General features: G+C 40.5%; 1 protein-coding gene across 1 annotated transcript; it reads left to right on the top strand.

The window, feature by feature from the left end:
* Window positions 1-16,383: 16,383 nt before the first annotated feature.
* CHIA (chitinase acidic) lies at window positions 16,384-21,707 on the top strand. Its single transcript, XM_008704062.2, is given in 9 exon segments — window positions 16,384-16,475; window positions 16,478-16,545; window positions 19,019-19,143; window positions 19,325-19,428; window positions 19,715-19,837; window positions 19,840-19,923; window positions 20,398-20,513; window positions 20,601-20,742; window positions 21,472-21,707. Coding segments are annotated over 9 exon segments (1,080 nt in total). The 5' UTR covers window positions 16,384-16,393.
* Window positions 21,708-22,470: the final 763 nt, after the last annotated feature.

Raw genomic sequence — 22,470 nt, 5'->3', positions numbered from 1 at the left:
AATGAAGGAGACCAGTCTGGTTGGAGAAAAGGGAGCAAAGGCAGAGAATTGTGGGGGAAGTCATAAGAGATGTGGTCAGGAGAGAGCAGATTGTTTAAAGCATCAGTTGGCAAACTTTTTCTGTAACGGGCCAGTTAGTAAACATTTTAGGGTTTGTGGGCCATATGGTCTCACTGCAACCACTCACCCCTGCTGTTGTCGTAGTGGTGAAAGCAGCCAGAGACAATGCATAAATGACTATGTATGGCTGTATTCCAATAAAATGTTATTTATGGATGCTGAAATTTGAATTTTGTATAATTTTCATGTGTCACTAAATGTCCTTTTTGGTTTTTTTCCACCCATTTAAAAATGTAAAAATCATTCTTAGCTCCCAGGCTACTGTACAAAAATAAGCAATCGGTCACATTTGGCCCTCAGACAATAGCTTGCAGACCCATGGTTTAAGGCTTTATAGAGCATTATAAAGACTTCTGCCTTTACTCTGAAGCAATGAGGAACTTTGAAGGATTTTAAGTGGACAAATCATTTGACTTCTATTTTAAAACAATTTGGCTGCTTTGCTGAGAATGTAGTTTGGAGGCTAGTGCAGTGATCCAGGAGAGAGATGATGGATCAGAATAGGGTAGCAGCAGTAGAGGGTGGTCAGAAGTGATTGAATTTAGGTTGTGTTTTAAAGCTTTTTTTTTTTTTTAGCTAAACAGAATTCTTTATGGATTGTATTTAGAGTTATGGCTGGGGCGGGGGGAAGGATTCAAGGATAATCCCAGCGTTTTGACCTGAGAAACGGCAAATACAGAGCTGCCGTCGACTGGAATGAGAAAGGCTGAAGGTAGAGCAGGCTCTGGAAGAAGGTCATGGATTCAGTTTTGGACATGTTGAATTAAGATTCCTATTGGATTTCTAGTGAGAAATATTGAGAAGGCAGTTGGACATGAAAGTTTTGGAGGTTGGAATGTAGTTGGTATTTAAAGTCAATAGGCTTGATGAGATCTTTAAGGGAATGAGTGTAGAAAGGGAAAGGAGTCCAACCACTAAACCCTGGGCATTCCAATATCCAGAGGCTGCAGAGAGAGTAGCAATGAGTAATGAAGACCAAAGAAGGAGGGATGTGTGAGGGAGAACACCAAGAGAGTCAAGAGTCTGGAAAGAGGAAAAAGTGATCAACTGTGTCCAATACTGCCAATAGGTCAAGTAAGGTGTGGTCTGTGAGTTGACCATCAGGTTCAACAGCATGTGGGTCTTCACCAAGAGCAAGGTAGAACTCTGCTTGGTGGCAAAAGCCCGAGTGGAGAAGGTTTAAGAAAGAATGGAAAGAAAAGAATTGAGGACAGAATATACAAACCTATCTGATGTGCCTCAAAGGAAAGCAAAGAAATGGGTTAAGAACAAAAGATGATGGAAACTAGGAGCTGGACTTGCATGTTTAAGCTCATGCTTCCCTGCTAGAGGTATGAAAACAACACATTTAACACTCTTCCAATACTTGTCACCTCCAGATTTTGTTATTATTTTCATTTACTCAAAAATTTTAATATCACTTCATTTGATAATAGAACTAAACTCATGTTTAAATTAATGCAATGCTCATGACCAGTGCTTTTACTACAGCACCTCTAATATTGGATTCTCCAGTCCATCTCTCCTTTGTTTTGTTTTTGTTTGCCAAGAAGGGCTTGAAGTTGTGGTCTTCCACTTTCTCACAGGTATGAAAATGCCTGACTGTCGCCTTTATACTTGATCAATAGCTCGTTAGACATAAAACTCTTGGCTCACTCTTTTTCTCAAAAATTTGTCTTAGTCCTTTTTTTCTGACATTGCATACTTCTATTCCTGTGCTTTTCACTTACCTTTTGTTATTGCTGTTGGCTGATTTTGCCAGCAGTTTTTCTAAGTAGTGCTGTGGCTGCTACAGACCTTGAGCCCCTTCACAAGTGAGAATGCCTGCCTGTTCCTTTGATACTTGCAAAATTCCTTGGAAGAGTATTATATGACAGGCTAATACTTTCTTTTCATCAGAACTCTGTAGGTGTAGACAAAACCTCTTAGCACCACTTCAAATTCTCACTGCCTTGCCTTTTAACGTCAGCCACAACTGTGGCAACCAGCTCTGCGTAAGTTTCAATCACCTTCATGGAGTTGTAGTCCCTTGCTTCAGGCATGTGTGCTGCACTTCTGGCTTCTTACGTGAGGCTTCTTAGATATAGGCTTCCACTAAAGCCTGGACAACCTACCCATGTAGAGGAGTTAATGTCATCCCTGGGCAGTCAGGGGACCATGGTCTTTCCACTTCTCTTCTCTGGATGGTCTAGAAGCACATTTCATAATACTTTTAAGATAGTCCCAAGGGACTGAGCATCCAGTTGTCCCTAGCAATGAACGACTTAATAATACATTTTTGTATTGGTCTTCCATTTTTTCATTCTGTTTCATTCTTTTATCTTTTATTCCTGCTTCCTGGATTCTACTCCCAAATAAATTACTCTCACATAAACTACTTCCAGGTAAATTTAACCTTAGATAGTAGGCATTGCTACATTGTGCTCTGGCATTGAATATTGTGGTGGGATGTTTGAGGCTGGTGGGTACCCCCTAGCCCTTCATCAACCCATACATTTTAAGTTATTTGATAAATTTTTCTCTCTGGTGCCTGAAGAACTCAATAACTTAACCCAGATATGTCTTGGTTATGATGGTTCTTCATCAATTTTTCTTGGAAGATAACTGGGAGGTGATGATTAACTTAACTGATGCCACGTAGGCAGGCCTCCTGGAAAGGAAGTTGGCTGGCTGCCTCTGAACACCAATGATAGCCTATGACCCAGGGTTTAATGCAGTCCACCCTGGCAGAGAGCTGACATGTGGATCAAGACCTCAGCCAAGTTTCCACCTAGTAGTAGTGCTATAATCACAAGGGTTAAGATTATACCCGGAGAAAACCAAGTGTTCTCCCAACTGATAAATGCTGAGATAGTGGGTGGAGCTGAAAGTCAAGGTTCTGCTGTTAAAGCCTATGTCCTAATTTCACTAGGAAGAGTTTGGTTCTTAATTAATAATTAAGAAGCTTAAAAACCCCCAACATCTAAGGCCCAGGATCTCTCTCCCTCAGACCTAGATTTACGGTCTGCTAGATTTGTTGTGGGCTTCCTGAGAATAAAATGGTCAGGAGGGGATCATTCACATGTACTGGAGACAGAATGCCTTTAAGGAGGTAATTAAGGTTAAATGCGGTTACAGGGATGGAGCCCTGATCCAGTGGAACTGTGCCCTTATAAAAAAAAAAAGAGACACTAGATCTTTCTCTGTCTCTGTCTCTGTCTCTATCTCTCTCCCATTTGACAATATAGCCAAAAGGTGACTGCAAGCCAGGAAGAGAGCTCTCACCAGAAACCGAATCTTGCCGGAACCTTGATCTTGGACTTTCCAACCTCCAGAACTATGGGAAAATAAATTTCTTTTTTTTAAAGATTTTATTTATTTATTTGACAGAGATAGAGATAGCCAGTGAGAGAGGGAACACAAGCAGGGGGAGTGGGAGAGGAAGAAGCAGGCTCATAGTGGAGGAGCCTGATGTGGGGCTTGATCCCATAACGCCGGGATCACGCCCTGAGCCAAAGGCAGATGCTTAACGACTGTGCCACCCAGGCGCCCCGGGAAAATAAATTTCTGTTGTTTAAGTCACCCAATCTATGATATTCTGTTACGGCAGCCAGAGCAAACTAAGACAATGTCCAAACCTAATCTGATGGCTATTTCATGTTTCTTATTACCCACAGAGGATGAAAGCAGGAGAATGCAGAAAAGTCACCACAAAGACATATTGCTTAAGCCTAGTGTTCACTCCAACTGGTGTGCTAACTGGATTGCCTGCCCAATGCTATAAATATCCTAAATAGAGCCATTCCTAGCAACAGTCCATCTGTTCTCAGCCATCTGTTATGAACCTAGGATTCTGAGGACAGGAAGTTTTCTGGTGCTGAACAACTGTGATTTGGGGACCCAATCCAGATATCCCTTCCCACACCTTTTTCTTTTTATTCCCCCAACCCTGTCTTAGCAACTGTGAAATCAAGACTGCCGCATTAAGGGACAGGTACAGAATACCTGAGTCACTGCTATCTCTACCTTTTTTTTTTAATATTTTTTATTATGTTATGTTAGTCACCATACATTACATCCCTAGTTTTGATGTAAAGTTCCATGATTCATTACTTGCGTATAACACCCAGTGCACCATGCAATACATGCCCTCCTTACTACCCATCACCAGCCTATCCTGTTCCCCCACCCCCCTCCCCTCTGAAGCCCTCACTTTGTTTCCCAGAGTCCATAGTCTGTCATGGTTCATTACTCCTTCTGTTTACCCCTCCCTTTCTTCTCCTACTGATCTTCCTACTTATGTTCTATAAATGAGTGAAACCATACGATAATTGTCTTTCTCTGCTTGACTTATTTCACTTAGCATTATCTCCTCCAGTCCCATCCATGTTGCAGCAAATGTTGATAAATCGTTCTTTTTGATGGCTGAGTAATATTCCATTCTATATATGGACCACATCTTCTTAATCCAGTCATCTCTTGAAGGGCATCTCGGCTCCTTCTACGATTTAGCTATTGTGGACAATGCTGCTATGAACATTGGGGTGCATATGGCCCTTCTCTTCACTACATCTGTATCTTTGGGGTAAATACCCCGTAATGCAATTGCTGGATCATAGGGTAGATCAATTTTTAACTTTTTAAGGGACCTCCACACTGTTTTCCAAAGTAGCTGTACCAACTTGCATTCCCACCAACAATGTAAGAGGGATCCCCTTTCTCCACATCCTCTCCAACATTTGTTGTTTCCTGCCTTGTCCATTTTTGCCATTCTAACTGGCGTAAGGTGGTATTTCAATGTGGTTTTGATTTGAATTTCCCTGATGGCTAATGATTTTGAACATTTTTTCATGTGTCTGTTAACCATTTGTATGTCTTCATTGGAAAAGTGTCTCCCTGTAGAAAGTTCACCCAACCATTTTTAGGTTTCCAGTACTCCCTTCCAGGACTCTCTGCCCATCATTTGTTCTGGATACAAAGAAGTCACCTTTCTGTGGGGTAGGAGTCATAGCACTCCTGAACTTCGTTGTAGTGTCATCTTTGAAATGCCAAGAACTATCCAATTCACTAGAGATATGAAGATGCATAAAATATAGTACCTGCCTCCAAGGAGCTGACCTATTAGTAGGAGACATAGACTGTAAACAAGTGACACAAAACACAATGGTGTATGTAATGAAAATATGCATAGGGTTATAAAAAAATCAATTTCTCAAACACACGATGAGTGAGATTTGAGTCCATTTCATGTAAGAAACTCCATATGAAGCAACAACATGATAAAGTTGTTGTAAGAGATAATACAGTCTTAGGCTGCATTAGTAGAAATGTAGAATTCAGCAAAAAAAAAAAAGAGAGAGAGAGAGAGAGAAACCAACACCAGACTAGGAGTCAGCAGCTCTGAGCTTCAGTTTGGGCTATATATCTGACTGTGTAATTTCATCAAATTCTTGTTCTCCGTTTCCTCATCGGTATGTATGAACAATAAAGTCTAGCTTGCCTCCCTCTTGGGGGAATAGTAAGAATCAAATGGGTTAGAAGAGTCTTTAATGGTCAGCAAATCTGTTGTCTGTTGACCCTCAAAGTCCTTTACAAGGTGACCTCAGATATCTTGCAGTTTATATTTAAACATCTGCAGAGCAGGAAATTCACGACTTTTGAAACGTCTGTTTCCTCCCTGCCAGATTCTAATAGCAAGCTTTTTCAAGTAGGAGGAACCATTTCTAAAATTAAAAAAATTAATTTATGGACTCCTCTCTGAAAACACATAGAAGATAGTGATAGTAGTTTTCCTTCTCTGCCAACTGAGGAAATACAGCAAAAAGCAACTCGAATTTTCAAATGAATTGGTATTTTATTTTAAATCTACATTTAAAAAACTAATAAATTAATATTTGAAATACGTCATTTAACCCATGCACAAAGTTTAGTGTGCAAACTCCCCCAGAACCCATAATTACTCCTCAGCTATCCAAAGATTTCAGATCTCAGTTTGGGTATAATCATAATGGCTAAAATTTATTTAATATCTAATATGTGCTAGGCACATGCAAGGTGTTTTACATAGGTGATTTCATTCAATCCTCACAGTGACCCTGTATGAACTATTATTTTTTTTTAAAGATTTTATTTATTTGTCAGAGAGAGAGAGAAAGAATGAGCACAAGTAGTGGGAGTGGCAGGTAGAGGGAGAAGCAGGCTCCTGCTGAGCAAGGAGCCCGATAGGGGACTCGATCCTAGGACCCCGGGATCATGACCTGAGCCAAAGGCAGACACTTAACCAACTGAGTCACCCAGGCATCCCCCTGTAAGAACTATTATTATCCAGAGATGATGAGCAAGGAAACTGAGGCTAACCAGTAAAATAACTTCTCTAATGTACGTATCCAGTAAGAAGGAGAACTAGGATTGGAACCCAAATCCGTGATCCTAGCGTCTACTTTGGTACTTTGTTCAGTTCCATGGGAACCACTATGCCAGGCAGGTGTGGGAGAATGCTCTATACAATTGACTGGCAGTGGCTATTGTGCCAGTCATGCCCATATTTCTGTGTGAATAAACTGGCATCCTTACTTAGACTGACTGCATGGGCCAGTCTCTCATTGTTCTTTTATGTGGTGGCCCTCTAGCTACGCATTTTAGAAATGAAGAAATAAAACTGTCATTGTTCTCAGATGATATGAGTCACTATAGAGGAAATGAAACAAAAGCACAAAAAATTATGTAAACTAATAAGCGTGTTTAATAAGGTTGTTGGACTTGAATTTTTATTAAAAAAAAATAACTGCGGGGCACCTGGGTGGCTCAATTGGTTGAGCATCTGACTCTTGATTTTGGCTTAGGTCGTGATCTCATGGGTGGTGAGATTGAGCCCCACGTCAGCCACTGCACTCAGCAGGGAGTCTGCTTGGGATTTTCTCTCTCCTCTCCTTCTGGCCTCTTCCCTTTCAAAATAAATAATCTTTTAAAAAAATTAACTGCATTTGTATATACCAGAAATAAACAGAAAATGCAGTTTAAATGATACTATTTATAATAGAGACAAAATATATATGATACCTTGGAATACATCTTTTTCAAATGATGTGAAAAACCATTATGGAGAAAATTATATTACTTTATAACAGACATTTTAAAAGATGTAAATAACTTGCGAGGCAACCCATATTCATGAATAGAAAGACAGTACCACAAAGATCACAATTATCCCCAATGTTATTCCATGTAATTCCAATCAAAATTGCAATGGTGTTTCTCATGAAATTTAACAAGTGAATCATAAAATTGAAATAGGAGCATAAAGAGCCATGATGACTGAGACGTTCCTGAGGGTGAAGAGCAGTGTGTGTGACAGGAGGTGGGGATGGTGGGATGGGATTTGACCATATACCATTACATAAGACAGGTCTGAGTTATGATAGAAATGGTATTTCAGATAAGCATAGGAACGATGGATTATTCATAAATGATGCTGGGACAACTAGTTACTCATATGGAAAAAAAAACTGAAATCAGTCCATACGCTATACGCAAAAACAAATCTGACGAATTAAGGACTTAAATTTAAAGGCAGCATTTAGAAGTTTAGAAGAAAATATAAAAGAATATTTATGTTCTCAGGGTAGGGAGGGATTTTTGATTTTCAAATAAGATACGTATGCACACAAAAGCAAGCCATAAAGAAAAAGTTGTATATATTTGACTACATTAAAATTAAGAACTTTTTTCATCGTAAGATATCATAAAAAAGTGAAAAGACAAGACACAGAATGGGAGAAAAATAACTACAACCCCAAATATATATAAAGTACTCCAATAAAGGATTAATATATTTGTGGACAACCCAATAGAAAAATGGGCAAAAGGCATGAGCAGACATTTCACGGAAAAGGAAACAAAAGTGGACAATAAATGTTTAAAATGTTTAAAAATGCTCAGTCCTATTAGTTACCTGAGAGAGAAAAACTAAAACTATTCACCATAATGACACAAATTTTCAAATCCAATGATACCAAATTTTGGCAAAGATGTAGAGTAATAGGGGCGCCTGGGTGGCACAGCGGTTAAGCGCCTGCCTTCGGCTCAGGGCATGATCCCGGCGTTATGGGATCGAGCCCCACATCAGGCTCTTCAGCTATGAGCCTGCTTCTTCCTCTCCCGCTCCCCCTGCTTGTGTTCCCTCTCTTGCTGGCTGTCTCTATTTCTGTCAAATAAATAAATAAAATCTTTAAAAAAAAAAAAGATGTAGAGTAATAGGAATTCTCATACATTGTTGTTGGTAGTACAGACTGATACAACTACTTTGGAAAAAATGTCTAGCTAAATAGCAAATTTTAAGATACATATGCTATTTCACCCAGCCATCATATTCCTTGATACAAACACTGGAGAAATTTGCAAATGTTCGCCAAGAAACATGTTAAATGCTTATAACAGCATACAGGGAGAAAAGCTGGAAACAACCCACATTTTACTCTATGCAGAAAGGATAAGTGAATTGTACCACACTCATATAACAGAAAACTGTACAGCTACGAAAATGAGTGAACAGGGCACCTGGATGGTTCAGTCAGTTAGGCATCTGCTTTCAGCTCAGGTCATGATCCCAGGGTCCTGAGACCAAGCCCCAGATCGGGCTCCCTGCTCAGCGGGGAGTCTGCTTCTTCCTCTCCCTTTGCCCCTCCCCTGGCTCTTGTTCTCCCTCTATATCTCAAATAAATAATCTTTGAAAAAAAGAAAATGAGTGAACAGCTGCTACCTGTAACAACTCGGATGAATCTCAAAAACTTAATGCTGAGCTAAAAATGCAAGTAATAGAAGAATACATTTGGTATTATTTCACTTATACAAAATTAAAATTAATGAAGATACTAAAACTAATGAAGATATTATTATTATCATAATAAACAATTATTAAACTAATGAATATATTATTTAGGGATACAGGCATATGTGATAAAATTATAAATAAAGCAAAGAAATGGTTACCACAAAATTCAGGATAGTTGCTTACTCCAGGGAAGTGAGAAGCATTGAACTGGGCAAGGGCATATGGAGTAATACTCAAAGATAGTATTCTCATATTTAAGCTGGGTGGTAGAACAGGGGTCTTCTTTTAATATTTTCCTTTAAATGCATATTTAAACTCATGTGTATGGTACATTGTACCATAAATTTGAGAATCTAAAAATAATGAAGGCTTATTGAAAAGAATCTAACAACATGAAAAGATACACAATGCCACACTTTTAAATCTTTATTATTCTATAAATCTTATGATGATAATTCTTTCTAACACTTAAGTGCTCAGATGGGAGGCAGGCTTGATAGGGGCATATCTGGAGCTCCTAAGGAGCTATTAAGAAGGGATGTTTTACCTGCAGGTCATTTATGTAGGATAAGAGGCACCAAATTCAAAAGAAAATATCTCACTAAATCTAAACAACAGATAGACCTATAGTGCCAAAGAGGATAACCTGAGACTACTGACTTTGATATTTTTGCAAATCCTTGACTTAACCTTGATGTAACATAATTCTGCCTCTTTGTCCCAACCGTATTCTCCTGGATGCCTCAGGGAAATGCCTTTCCCAGTTCAACCTGGACCACCAACTGGAATATAAGGAAGCAGTGCAGTGTGAAGATTAGGAGATTTCCATTCTGGAGGCAACTATCCTGGCACTGAATCCTGGATCTGGTGCTTTTTAAAATTATTATTTGAATTTATTTATTTATTTTTAATTTTTTAATTTTTTAATAATAATTTTTATTATGTTATGTTAGTCACCATACAATATATCCTTAGTTTTTGATGTAGTGTTCCATGATTCATTATTTGTGTATAATACCCAGTGCACCATGCAATATGTGCCCTCCTTAATACCCATCACCGGCCTATTCCAGTCCCCCTTGCCCCACCCGAAGCCCTCAATTTGTTTCCCAGAGTCCATAGTCTCTCATGGTTCATTCCCCCTTCTGTTTATCCCCCCTTCATTCTTCCCTTCCTTCTCCTACTGATCTTCCTGCTATTTCTTTGCTAAGTGAAATAAGTCAAGCAGAGAAAGACAATTATCATATGGTTTCACTCATTTATGGAACATAAGAAATAGCTGGATCTGGTGCTTCTGATTTGTTTTACCAATTTTCTCATCTACAAAATTGGGGTAACGGTAATAATGGTTTTTATGGGCTAAATGAAATAATGACGTAGACCCTCTGATGAACATTCATTGTTTTCAGTCACTCAGTATTTGCCCCCTACTCTTTTAGAATTTAATTTTGTCAACAGTCCTGATGGAAATTTGAATCCAAGTGCCCTTTTTCCCTAATCAAGTGTCTAGTGCAAGCTCAAAGCTACAGTTTCTCCTGGGACTTTGATTCTTACGTGGAATGAATCATGGCAAAAAATAAAATTAGGGTTTATTCTAAGACCTCCTCCCACTCCACTGCCCCAAGAAATGCTTGATTTCTGTCTTATCAGAGGCAGTCCTATATTCTAATCTTTGATTCTGTGAGCTTTCTCATATTTTTCCAATATACCAATCTGTGCTTGTTTTGTTGGTATTAGCCACTTGCAAAAACAAGCTCTTAGCGATATAAAACACCCAGAACAATCTCTGGCACATAGTGTTTGTTGTAGTGTTTGTGGATACTACTATTTTCGCAACTGAAATCCTCCCTGGAAGCACTTCTACCAGACTTTCTCTGGTCCTGCAAGTGGGAACTAAGCACTCAGGACCTAATTATTGTGGGGTGAATGGATACAATTTAGTTTCTAAATGTGATAGAGAAGTCAGTCTGCATCCATGGAATCAGCAAAGGTGCTGATATCCCACGATGGGCGCCCATATGCCCACACCTACCTTCTGGGTATTGTGCAGGGCAGTAGCATATAAGCAGTACAGACAATAGGTACTAGAGTATATAGGGTATTTCAGAGGAAGAAGAGATCAATGAGCTTCAAAGAGAGGGTCTAAGCTGGGCTTTGAAGAACTGTAACATTGGGGCAGGCAGTGAGGAGAAGAAGACATTATAGGCAAACGGTGGAGAGAGAGTATAAGCAGCAAAGGCATGAAAGACATGTTTGGGGACAACAAATAGACCATTTGGCTGAAGCAAAAATTTATTATAGGATAATGGTAATGGATAATGTTTAGAAAGATAGATTGGAATTAATTTTAAACATAAAATTCTAGACATAGTCAAGTTGCAAATATTTCTATTAAAAGAGACTCCTCTCAATATCATCATCTCTACATATCAGCAACACGAAAGTATTTTTTTAACATCTGGACATAATTTGGAACTATGGAATAATAGAAAGTTCTTGTTGACCTTCAGAGGGGACATTTTGGAAACCATACATTCTTAGATAAAATTATCATATAATCATGACTTAAGGTCATTCCAAAGAACAGGTGTGGGTAAAATGTTCAGAAAGTAGCACCTAAAGATGGAAAGTTTGTACTGATTATACAAATTGTACATGAATAAGTACATGAAGAAAAGGGGTTTAAAAACAGCTAATAACTTCTAAGGGTTTTTATTATTTGCTTTCCAATAAAGATACGCTTTGATGCCAGTCACGAAATGTCCACAACATAAAAACCTAACCAGAATGTTTAAACAGATGCTTATCAGCCCTGGGAACTGCCATAAAGGCTATTAAGCTATTGGCTTCCATTGTAATGGTCTCCATGACCTTGTCAGGAGTCACAGCATTGTTTTGTCCTTATTGAGCAGAAAAAGTGGTGGTGGTGGGAGGGTAGAGGTTGCAAGTCTAAGGCGTGGTGTTTGTAGGGGAGGAGATCTGTTGATTTACTCCTTAGCTACATACACATCTGAGTTCATTGTTCTCCACTTGGAAGCCCTTAAACAATAACCTAGGACTCAGATGGTATAAAAAACAAATCCAGGTTCTGCTAGACCAGTAGCAATGACAGCCGTGGCAAAGCTTATTCTCCTCACAGGTGAGTCTGCAGTCAGAGACAGATCCTTACTCTTACCTGATTTCTTTTTCTCTCTGGATCTGACAGCCATGAAGCAGTCTTCACATGTTACCTCTGGGCTCTTCTGTTCTTCTTTCATCATTTCAAATTTTCAAGAGAATCCTGACGTATACAAATCAGTCTATCTCTTATTCCTTTAATCTCAGTCAACTCTAGTAACATTTCTACCTTCATTGATCCCATTGGCATGGTCCTAAAAGAAAGACTTATTTTCTTCCAATGTTGGTCTTATTCTCTCACCCCTTATCAATTGTTTCTTGTTCTGCATTCCTCTTCCTGCACCACCTCATTTTAACTGGTATATTTTTATTCAATGCTTGCATCCTTGGTCTAGCTTTTCCAGGGATGAAAATCAGTAGGAACTGAGATAGAATTATGTGTGTTATCTTTGTTCCACTGTTTTCAGAATGACTTCTCTTTTATCCCCTACTGTCCTACTGAGTTGCTGATGTATCATAACAAGGTCAGCTAGAAATTCAATCATTTAAAGGGGTTAAGTCAGTAAATTGTTTAGAACCAAGCTATATCCATAGTTTATTAGTTGTTCTAGAGCTGTGATTTACAAACTTTTTATAGTTTCAGAACCTTTTCCAAATGAAACCTCTAGCTCAATTTATAAAACAGTCATGTCAGAAGTGGTCTGGTAGAACCAGGGAGAGGCATCTGGAGTCTTGCCTCGCAGTTCCTGGTACTTCTCTTCTACTATAAGAGCTCCTAAAAGATGGCTCCAAGAACGTCCCAATGCTCCAGGAGATATTGAATTCACAGCTTTAGAGGATGCCTTGTCTGTGGAAGGCTATACTCATCCCGGTTCAGGGAGGTGAAGTATTGGTGGATATGTACTCATTGAGTAGAGTACATTCTGGGTAATTTCAGTAGAAATTCAGTAGATCTTCCAAAATAGTAGCCTGTGAACTCTGCATTCAGTAACATTTATTACTGACATGAAAGGTGTAAGAAGAGAGTGCCATGGCCATATTTGACTAAGAGGAGGAAAGTGTAGGTCTATTGGTGCCTTCACTGGAAAGAATACTCTTTGACATAATCCCTACATACCACTGGGCTGTAACAACCTATGGCAAATAGGACTGGCACCCAAGGCCTCAGAATCAGATTCCACATGGTATAGAGAATTGGTTCAGTGTACGTGTGTTTTCTTTCCCTCCGGGTCTGGCCCTTCTGCTGAATGCTCAGCTATGTAAGTCATGAATTCTGTCTTTTATCATTGATACGATCTTTTCCTAACAGAAACCACAAATCTCTACAAATTACTCATAATGCAATTGTCTGATTAATGTATTTTTAAAGTATATCAAGAGATAAGCCTTATGAAGGAAAGAGAGCTACTGTCTACTTCACAGATGGGTTTGGCATTGAGAGAACCTATTATTTTGGGTTGGCTGTCACTGCTATCCTCTTTAGCATGACCACTGGGAGTTATAAACTGGTATTCGCTGGGCTTCACAGGGCTACTGGACATCTTTTCTTAAGTGGTCTTTAGGCTTAAGATCCCCCAATGAATCTGTTGAAGTAAAAAATAACTAATCCCAAGTCAGTGACTAGTTCCCAAGTTAGAATCTTTGAACTCATCTGCAAGAATATTTATATTAAACAGCCCCACACAGAGATTGGGCATTGAGACAAAGGAAGGGAAATAGAGGCAGAGCCAAATCTCACAGCACATTTCAGTGGCACCTAAATCAGGCCATTGTTCTCACTTCTTACTGCTCTCAGGTTCTGCTTACCAGCTGACATGCTACTTCACTAACTGGGTCCAGTACTGGCCAGGCCTGGGGCTCTTCAAGCCTGATGACATTGACCCCTGCCTCTGTACTCACCTGATCTATGCCTTTGCTGGGATGCGGACCAACGAGATCACCACCATTGAATGGGACGATGTGACTTTCTACCAAGCTTTCAGTGGCCTGAAAAAAAAGTAAGAGATGGAGGAGATATCTAATTTGGTATCTCCTAGATTGGTGCTTCCCAAATATTAATGTGCAAACAAATCACCTGGGATCTTCTTTTTTTTAAATTTTATTATGGAATGTTAGTCACTATACAGTACATCCTTAGTTTTTGATGTAGTGTCACCTGGGATCTTCTTAAAATGAGTTCAGGTTCAGTGAGTCTGAGGCAGGGACCAAGATTCTATATTTCAAACAAGCTCCCCAATGATGCTGATACTTCTGGTCCAGGAAATTACACTTTAAGTAGCAAGGATATAGATAACATAGCACATTGCCTGCTCTAGCAGGTATTCAAAATATATCAGCTCTGTTTCTCCTTTTCCCTGTCTACATCTCTTTTTATGACCCAAGAAACTACAAGCCATCGTAGCTACTCACAATAGAGAGCGGGAGGTGGATGGTAATGAAGATTAGACATCGGCCCTGGGAACCGAGCCCCCAAATCAGAAATGTCTGCTGTATTATAAGAGTTCTATTTGTGTAAAAGTGAAGCATAACAAAGAAACAATGACTCTGATATCTTCTAATTTCTGATTTGCTCAGTTTAGCTATTTCTAGGAGAAATAGGGCTACAGGCCATCGTTACCATCAGTAGTGGTACTATCTTGAATGTAGCTACTAGAATTGAAGTTATGATAAATAGAGGAAGTAAGCTCCTGTGGAGTGGTATTTCTTGAAGTGTGATCCATTGACTATGCATCAAAATCACACGGGGCACCTGATAAAAATGTCAATCCCTCCTACAGTCCAACTAAATCAGAATCTCTGAGAAAGGGGCTATAAACCCAGAATTTTAATGTTTTCCCACTCTGACCCTTGCACTCCATTCTTATATAAACTGTTTGAGAACCACTATTCCAGAAAAATGTGCATAATTTTAAGCAATTGATTTATATTCATTATCTTGGAGGCTGAGAAAGTAATTATGTTCAAGCAACATTTATCATTTCATCTGATGGAACAGAATATGATTTAATTATGCTTTTTAGTTTTATATATATTATTGCCAATAGATACCTATTTTTACAAAATCTGCTCCCATAATTTGGATTTCCTCAGAGAATTTTTAGTGCATTTATGATAACAACACAATTTTGTTGTTGTTGTTGTTGAAGGCTAATTAACATGCAGTGTTATATTAGTTTCAGGTGTGCAATATAATGATTCAACAATTCTATACATTACTCAGTGCTCATCATGATAAGTGTACTGTTAATCTCATTCACCTATTTCACGTCATCCCCTTACCCACCTCCTCTCTGACAACTACCAGTTTGTTCTCTATATTTAGGAGTCTGTTTTTTGTCTCTTTTTTCTTTGTTTTGTTTATTAAATTCCACATCCGATTGAAATCATATGGCATTTGTCTTTCACTGACTGATTTATTTCACTTAGTATTATACTAAGTATTGGATAATAACATAATTTTTATAAATATAGTCCTCAGTAGTGAAGGAAAATTATCCTACAGAATATCTTATCAAGGCAACATCAACGTATATGACCAGGCCCAATACCAAAGCAATGTTATTTTAAATAGAAGGACTCATGGATTTTGAAGTTTCTCTTTTCTATTCTTTGCTTAATAGGAAGAGCCAGCTTTAAACTCTCCTGGCCATTGGAGACTGGAACTTTGGAACTGCCCCGTAAGTCCTCTGTGGGAGAGCCTATGTCCATTTGCTATTGAAAACAGAGTATGTTCCTTTACCCTTCACAAGCTAAGACAGGGTATGAAGGATGCACATTAAACAAATAGGTTCCTGGAATAAATTACTCTACCAGGACCTCAATATTAAAGTAGAACACAATTTATTTTATATGTTTACATTTAGGTGGATATTCTGGGTTTCCATTCACAGAGGTTTCAAAACAACCTCTTCTTAAAGTATTTCGAAAGCACAATCCCTGTGGAGAGTGCTATAGCACTTCTATTTACCTTTTGGGGGAAGAGAAGAGAAAGTCATGCAAGTAAACAAGAAGACTTCTTTGAGGGCATATGAACTTGGGGGGCTATTCGGAGAGAGAACACAGTGAGCTGGGGTAGCCAGGTGTTCAAAGCACAAGTGCAACGTAGGGGAAAAAATCAGAATTGGATGGATAACAAAATAAATAGAATACTGAAACCCCATGGCTGGCTGAGTACTGATTACAAAGTAAGGACAAGAGAAAACCAGAAGCGTACTTATATCTGGGTTGTGGGTCCTGGTGAAGAGCTCTGAGGCAGAAATTTTAAAGTTTGATTTTACTACAAGGTGTTGGCAACACAAAGGCATTCCCTCACTCTGCCTTCTTTGGGTCTCCCTCAGCTTCACGGCCATGGTTTCCGCTCCTGAGAACTGCCAGACTTTCATTGCCTCAGTCATCAAATTCCTGCACCAGTATGAGTTTGATGGGCTAGACTTTGGGAGTACCCTGGCTCTCATGGAAGCCCTCCTCAGGACAAGCATCTCTTCACCATCCTAGTGCAGGTGAGGAGGGAAGTGGCAATCTCTAACCCAAGAAAATTCAAACCCTATTCTTTCCAAGGAGAATCTGGTGTTTCCCAAGAGCAACTAAACTGGAATTTAGACTTACATCACAAAGATTCTTGGATATCATGCCTTCATTCAATAGCATTTCATAACGATAACAAGAACACATGTGTGCTATGTGCCAGGCACTATTCTACTTTATTCTACTATTGTATTTTAAAAATTGTAACTCATTTCACTGTACATCTATTCTATGATCTAGGTATTATAAGTATCATAATCTTTATTTTACAGAGGAAACTAAGGTTTAAGTAACCTGCTTAATATCACACAACTAGTAGGTGTCATAACTACTCACGCAGTCTGGCTACAGAGCCCACTGCTTCCAACCATTACACTAGACTGCCTGTTATTACTGAGCACTTACTCTGTCCCTGACACTGGGTTAGGTGTTAGGTTGAAGATAAGAATAAGAGAATCCTTGGGGCGCCTGGGTGGCACAGCGGTTAAATGTCTGCCTTCGGCTCAGGGCGTGATCCCGGCATTATGGGATTGAGTCCCACATCAGGCTCCTCCGCTATGAGCCTGCTTCTTCCTCTCCCACTCCCCCTGCTTGTGTTCCCTCTCTCACTGGCTGTCTCTATCTCTGTCAAATAAATAAATAAAATCTTAAAAAAAAAGAATAAGATAATCCTTGGCTTTAGGGAATACAACATGAGGTGGCAGGTTGAAAAATAAGCAACAATTATACTTGCTTTGAGCATGTAATAGCGGGTACAGAGGGTACCTAATTCTACTCTGGGGAAGGATCAAGAAGAACTTCCTTGAGAAAGCGACATCTGAGCTCAGTCTTGAAAGCAATCGGAGATAGCAACGAAGATAGGAAATGCACAAATGAAGACATGTGGATGATTGTGAGTCTGCATATGTGGCAAAAATCAGATCATGTGGGACTTATAGGTGATGTTAAGAAATTTAGATTTTACTCTCAAGGCTATGGGGCAGCTTTGAAAGTAGTGGAGAGATATGACGAAACTTGTGCTTTAGAAAGATAACTCTGGCATAACCATGGAGGATGAGTTAAAAGGAGGCAGGAAGGCAGGGATGTAGTTCTGATGGCCTGAACAAAGGTTCTAACAGTGAGGATAGAAAGGGCAAGTACACAAGGGACATTAGGAGGATATAATCAATAGGATTTGGACACCAATTGGAAGTGGAAATGAGAGGACTTCCAGTTTTCTGACTTTGAGGACTGATTTGATTGTGGTTCTAATAACTAAAACGTAAATACAAGAAGAAGAGTAGATTTGAAACAAGAAGGACTCATTAATTTGTCTTTGAACATCAAGAATGAGAGGAATCTGTAGGACCTCCTCTAGGAACGGCCAGTAGTCACTGAAAGAATACCAATCTAGGGTTCAGAACAAAGAAGCTGAGTTGATATACTGTATTGAAGTCATCAGCAAATGCTGATAATTAAGATATCACCAAGGAAAAGTGAATGGAGTAAGAAAAGCCAAGGATGGTTTTTAGATTTACCCTCTCCCAAGACAGAGATTCTTTCTACACCATCCCATATACCAGATCATCAGCCAGCCTCTGAATGGTTTCAATATTGAGTAACTCACTAGTCGAAAGGCAATCTACTTATTTGTTGAACAGCCCTAGAGATCAGAAAGAACATCTCTATTCTTAGCCAAAACATGCCTCCAGTCATAATTTATAACTTCCAGTCATTGGCTTTAGCTCTGTTCACCAAAATAACAAAGGATGAAACACCTTTGGTAATCTATCACTCAATATTTGCAGACTGCTGTAACATCCTGCCTATAATTTCTCTTCTTCCAGTTTAAATACCCTCATTCCTTTAACCAGTTTCACATGACAATTTTCAGACCCACCCCTCACTGGAACACACTCTGGCACACCCTACTAATACAATTATAAAAAACTGAATCCAGTCCTCCAAATGAGATTAGAGTTACCCAAAACAAAAGTGCTAGTGCTGAATGGGAACCCATCACCTGGCTGTAACCACTTCCCTTATTGACCAAATCAGCATTTCATGTGATGGGATGTCAGTCCTATAAAGTAATTCATTTACTGGGTGAAGGGAAGCCACATGTATAAAGCCAAAAGCTGGTTCTAGGTTACTGCAGCAACTGTTAAGTTCAGAGTAGAGTGCTATAAGTGGAGATCTGACTGGTCATCTGGGACTTGGATTCTCCGCATCACCTGGCTACTAACTTGCCGTGGGACTTTGGTGAAATTGTCTAGCTTCTATTCACATTAGATAGCTCTAAAAGTGAATGATATCATCAATCCTATTTACTTTATAGGGATATTGAGAGACTGAAGTAAGACAAAATATATGAAAGCATTTTGAGAAGAAAAGCATGATGCAAACTTACTTACTTAAGGAGCTGAAATCAGATATATAGATGACCTACTGTACTGGATTATTCTATAGGAAATGTGTGAAGCTTTTGAGCAGGAGGCCATGCAGATCAATAAGCCCCGGCTGATGATCACTGCTGCAGTAGCAGCTGGCATCTCCAGCATCCAGTCTGGCTATGAGATCCCCCAGCTGGCCTAGTGAGTGATTCACCCTATCCTCAAACTCCTGTAGTTATCACTTTTGCAAGGTGGACTTGTCCTTAATCTGTCTTGCTATTCAGGGACCTCATTTAGGAGGCTTTGGAAATGGTATCTTTTGCCCACATAGGTGTGGGAAATGACTATCACAAATATTTTTAAATCCCTTACCCCATCTCAGGTACCTGGACTACATTGACGTCATGACCTATGGCCCCCATAGCTCCTGGGAGGGCTACACTGAAGAGAACAGCCCCCTGTACACATACCCGACTAACACTGGCAGCCAACGCCTACCTCTGTGGTGAGTCCCTGCACACATGCAGTTGTAGACCAGAGATGAGGCTGTGCACCACACGGAAATTCAGGGATAAAACAAATGAAAATTCTGCAAACGTTTCATTGGATAACTATCCTTTCTAGTGGCTGAGCATATCTCGTTAACTATAATTTCACCAAAATGCTTTGAAAAAATACTATCTATCTGTCATTAACATTATACAATTTTGCCTGTTAGAACAGTGGACTAACATAACTAAGCACTGGGTCATCAGCTGGGTGGAGCCCCTAGCCAACACGCTGCTATTGCAGGATTACATCATGAACTGCTGGAAAGACAATGGGGCCCCAGCTGAGAAGCTCATCGTTGGATTCCCCACCTATGGCCACACCTTCATCCTGAGTGATGCCTCCAACACGGCATTGGCGCCCCCACCTCTGGCGGCGGTCCTGCCAGGCCCTACACCACGTAGGCTGGGTTCTGGGCCCAGTATGAGATAGGTCGATTAGGCTGTACAATTCTGTGAATTCCATGCCCTGCGCTGGACAGAATGAATGCTCATTCTGTCCCCTACTTATCTACTTAAAACACAGCTATCATTCCAAATGCTTCAGGTGTTTAAGTAGCCTATTCATTGACCTAATGCAGTATGAAGAGCACCTATAATGCACAATATCCCTTCAAGCAACAGACTACATATTTAAGGTCTTTTCTATTAGCATGTAAGGGAATAAAAGAACTATACCTCTCATATTAATGTGGGCTCCCAAAATCAAGCATTAAGGATAGGGATAACAGGAATATTTCAAATGCAACTTGATATTATTTACTTCAAGGAACAACCCATAATTAGAAAACAGGAAAATCCCAATTGGAGACATGAAAGAAAAAAAAATCAAAGAGGCACGTGTTTGTTTTTTCTTTCATGGGAATCTTATTTAAAAGATTTGCATCTCTTGGTTTTTTAAAGATCTCTACCTTCCTGAAAAATAGAGGCACTCAGGCCTGGGACACTCCTCGGGATGTGCCCTGAGCCTACCAGGGAAATAAGTGGGTTGGCTCTGACGATGTCAAGAGCTTCGGTATCAAGGTAAGGTCAGCCCCTCTGACATGCTGCGGGCCCAGCCCTGAGTCCAGGGAAGTAAAATGACCTCTGGCGTCCTCTATCCTTAAGCAGGCTCAATGGCTTAAGGAGAACAATTTTGGAGGTGCCACGGTCTCAGCCATTGACCTGGATGACTTCGCAAGCACGTTCTGCAACCAGGGCAAGTTCCCCCTGATCAACACCCTGAAGAAAGCCGTTGGGCTGCAGAGTGCAAGTAAGTGAAAACAGAAGGATGCCAGGGGTATACAATTGCTCCTTCTCAAGCTCAAATGGCAGCTCTAGCATCTGTCCATCCCCACTGGCCAGGGAGTCACTTCCCATTTCACCTCACTGCTCTTGCCCAGCTGAGACACAGGTGCTCCATTCTTTCCCTACTCTTAAACTTCCAGGTCAGGAAAGTTATGCTCTTATGGGAAACCAGGCCTATCTGGGTGAGTTTTCCACGTCAGCTAAGTCTTAAAGGTGTGGAAAAGCCCCAAGAGATTCGGCTGACCTTCAATATGTAAGCATTTACTTTTCTTTGAACCCCTCCCTCATTAAAAGCCTTTTTCAGCCCACCTGGAGACTGAACAAGAAATCCTCAGTACTGCTCACGTTTCTAATCTGTAATTCAGGGGAAATACCACATCCCTAAATCTTTTCCAGATTTTTTTTTTTAGAGCTCATCAGCTTGCCACTTATACCCAGACCTTAGGCAAGTATTTTGCACATACTGGTGCTCAGTAATTTTTTTTCTTAATGATTTTGACATCATAAGGGAAGAGAGAAATTTTTAAATTTAAAACTAGAGTGGCTTGAAATTACAGCTTTTCCTGAGTATGGAGTTATCTTGTGGTCTCCTCACTTGTAGGGATCCAGCACCCCACCTCCAGACCTTCTTCCCACCTCTAGGGGATGGTGGGAGCCTCTTCCAGGTCCATGAGTCTGTTTTGTGCTGTTTCAGGTTGCACCACCCCTGCTCTGGCCCGGAGCGGAAGTGGGAGCGAAAGCAGCAGCTTTGGAGGCAGCTCTGGGGACAGTGGATTCTGTGCGGGGTGGGGGGGGGGGGTCAACGGCCTCTACCCTGTGGCGAATAACAGAAATGCCTTCTGGCACTGACTGAATGAAGTCACATACCAGCAGAACTCCCCGGTCAGGCTTGTCTTTGACACCAGCTGTGATTGCTGCAACTGGGCATAAACCTGACCTGTCTCTGTTCCTGAGTCTCCTTCGCTTGGTGTGTCTTGCTCCTACCTAGAGTTCTGCAGTAAAAGCCGTCAGTCAAAACATGAGCCTTTTTGGTTTTTAGTGATTGGGGTGGAAACCCTTCTAGATGTGAAAATACAGGCTGCTTGGGGGATGGGGGTGGCCGAAGAGATTGTGTGAGGAAGTGGGGGAGCCAGCAACCCCACAGTCTTCTGTTTCCCTAGGTTGATCTGCAAGAAGGTTGGAGGCTGTCAGGAAGAAATGCTTGAAAACTTGGTGCTGGGATGGGATGAGGACATGGAGAAGATAGGTCCGTAGCCTGGTGACTGTCCTCAGGAAAGAGCCAGAGTGATTGGGGGTAAAAGCCTGTGTGGCTTGCTCAAAAAGAGGAAGCCCAGGGCTCCCTGCTCAGTGGGAAGCCTGCTTCTCCCTCTCCTACTCCCCCTGCTTGTGTTTCCTCTCTTGCTGCCTCTCTGTCAAATAAATAAATAAAATCTTTGAAAAAAAAAAAAAAAGAGGAAGCCCAGGGCATTCTGTCCTTCTCTGATGAGGTCCCAAAGCTGGTCTAGTGCCTCGTAGACCAGGCGCTGGGAAGATCTGTGCAGGGGACTCCTTTGGGGATGTCTGCCCAGCCTGTGGACTGGCAGTGCTCCTTTATCAGGAGATTGTCCCCTTCTTTGAAGCCATGGCCATGGTCCCCAGCTGCTGTGATCATACTGCATCTTCTCCCCCCTGGCTTGGCTGATTGACTAGCATG

The sequence above is a fragment of the Ursus maritimus genome, unplaced genomic scaffold, assembly GCF_017311325.1.
Source record: "Ursus maritimus isolate PB19 unplaced genomic scaffold, ASM1731132v1 scaffold_12, whole genome shotgun sequence".
Lineage (NCBI taxonomy): Eukaryota > Metazoa > Chordata > Mammalia > Carnivora > Ursidae > Ursus > Ursus maritimus.
Note: the sequence above shows the minus strand (reverse complement) of the source record. Positions and strands in the feature narration are given on the sequence as shown.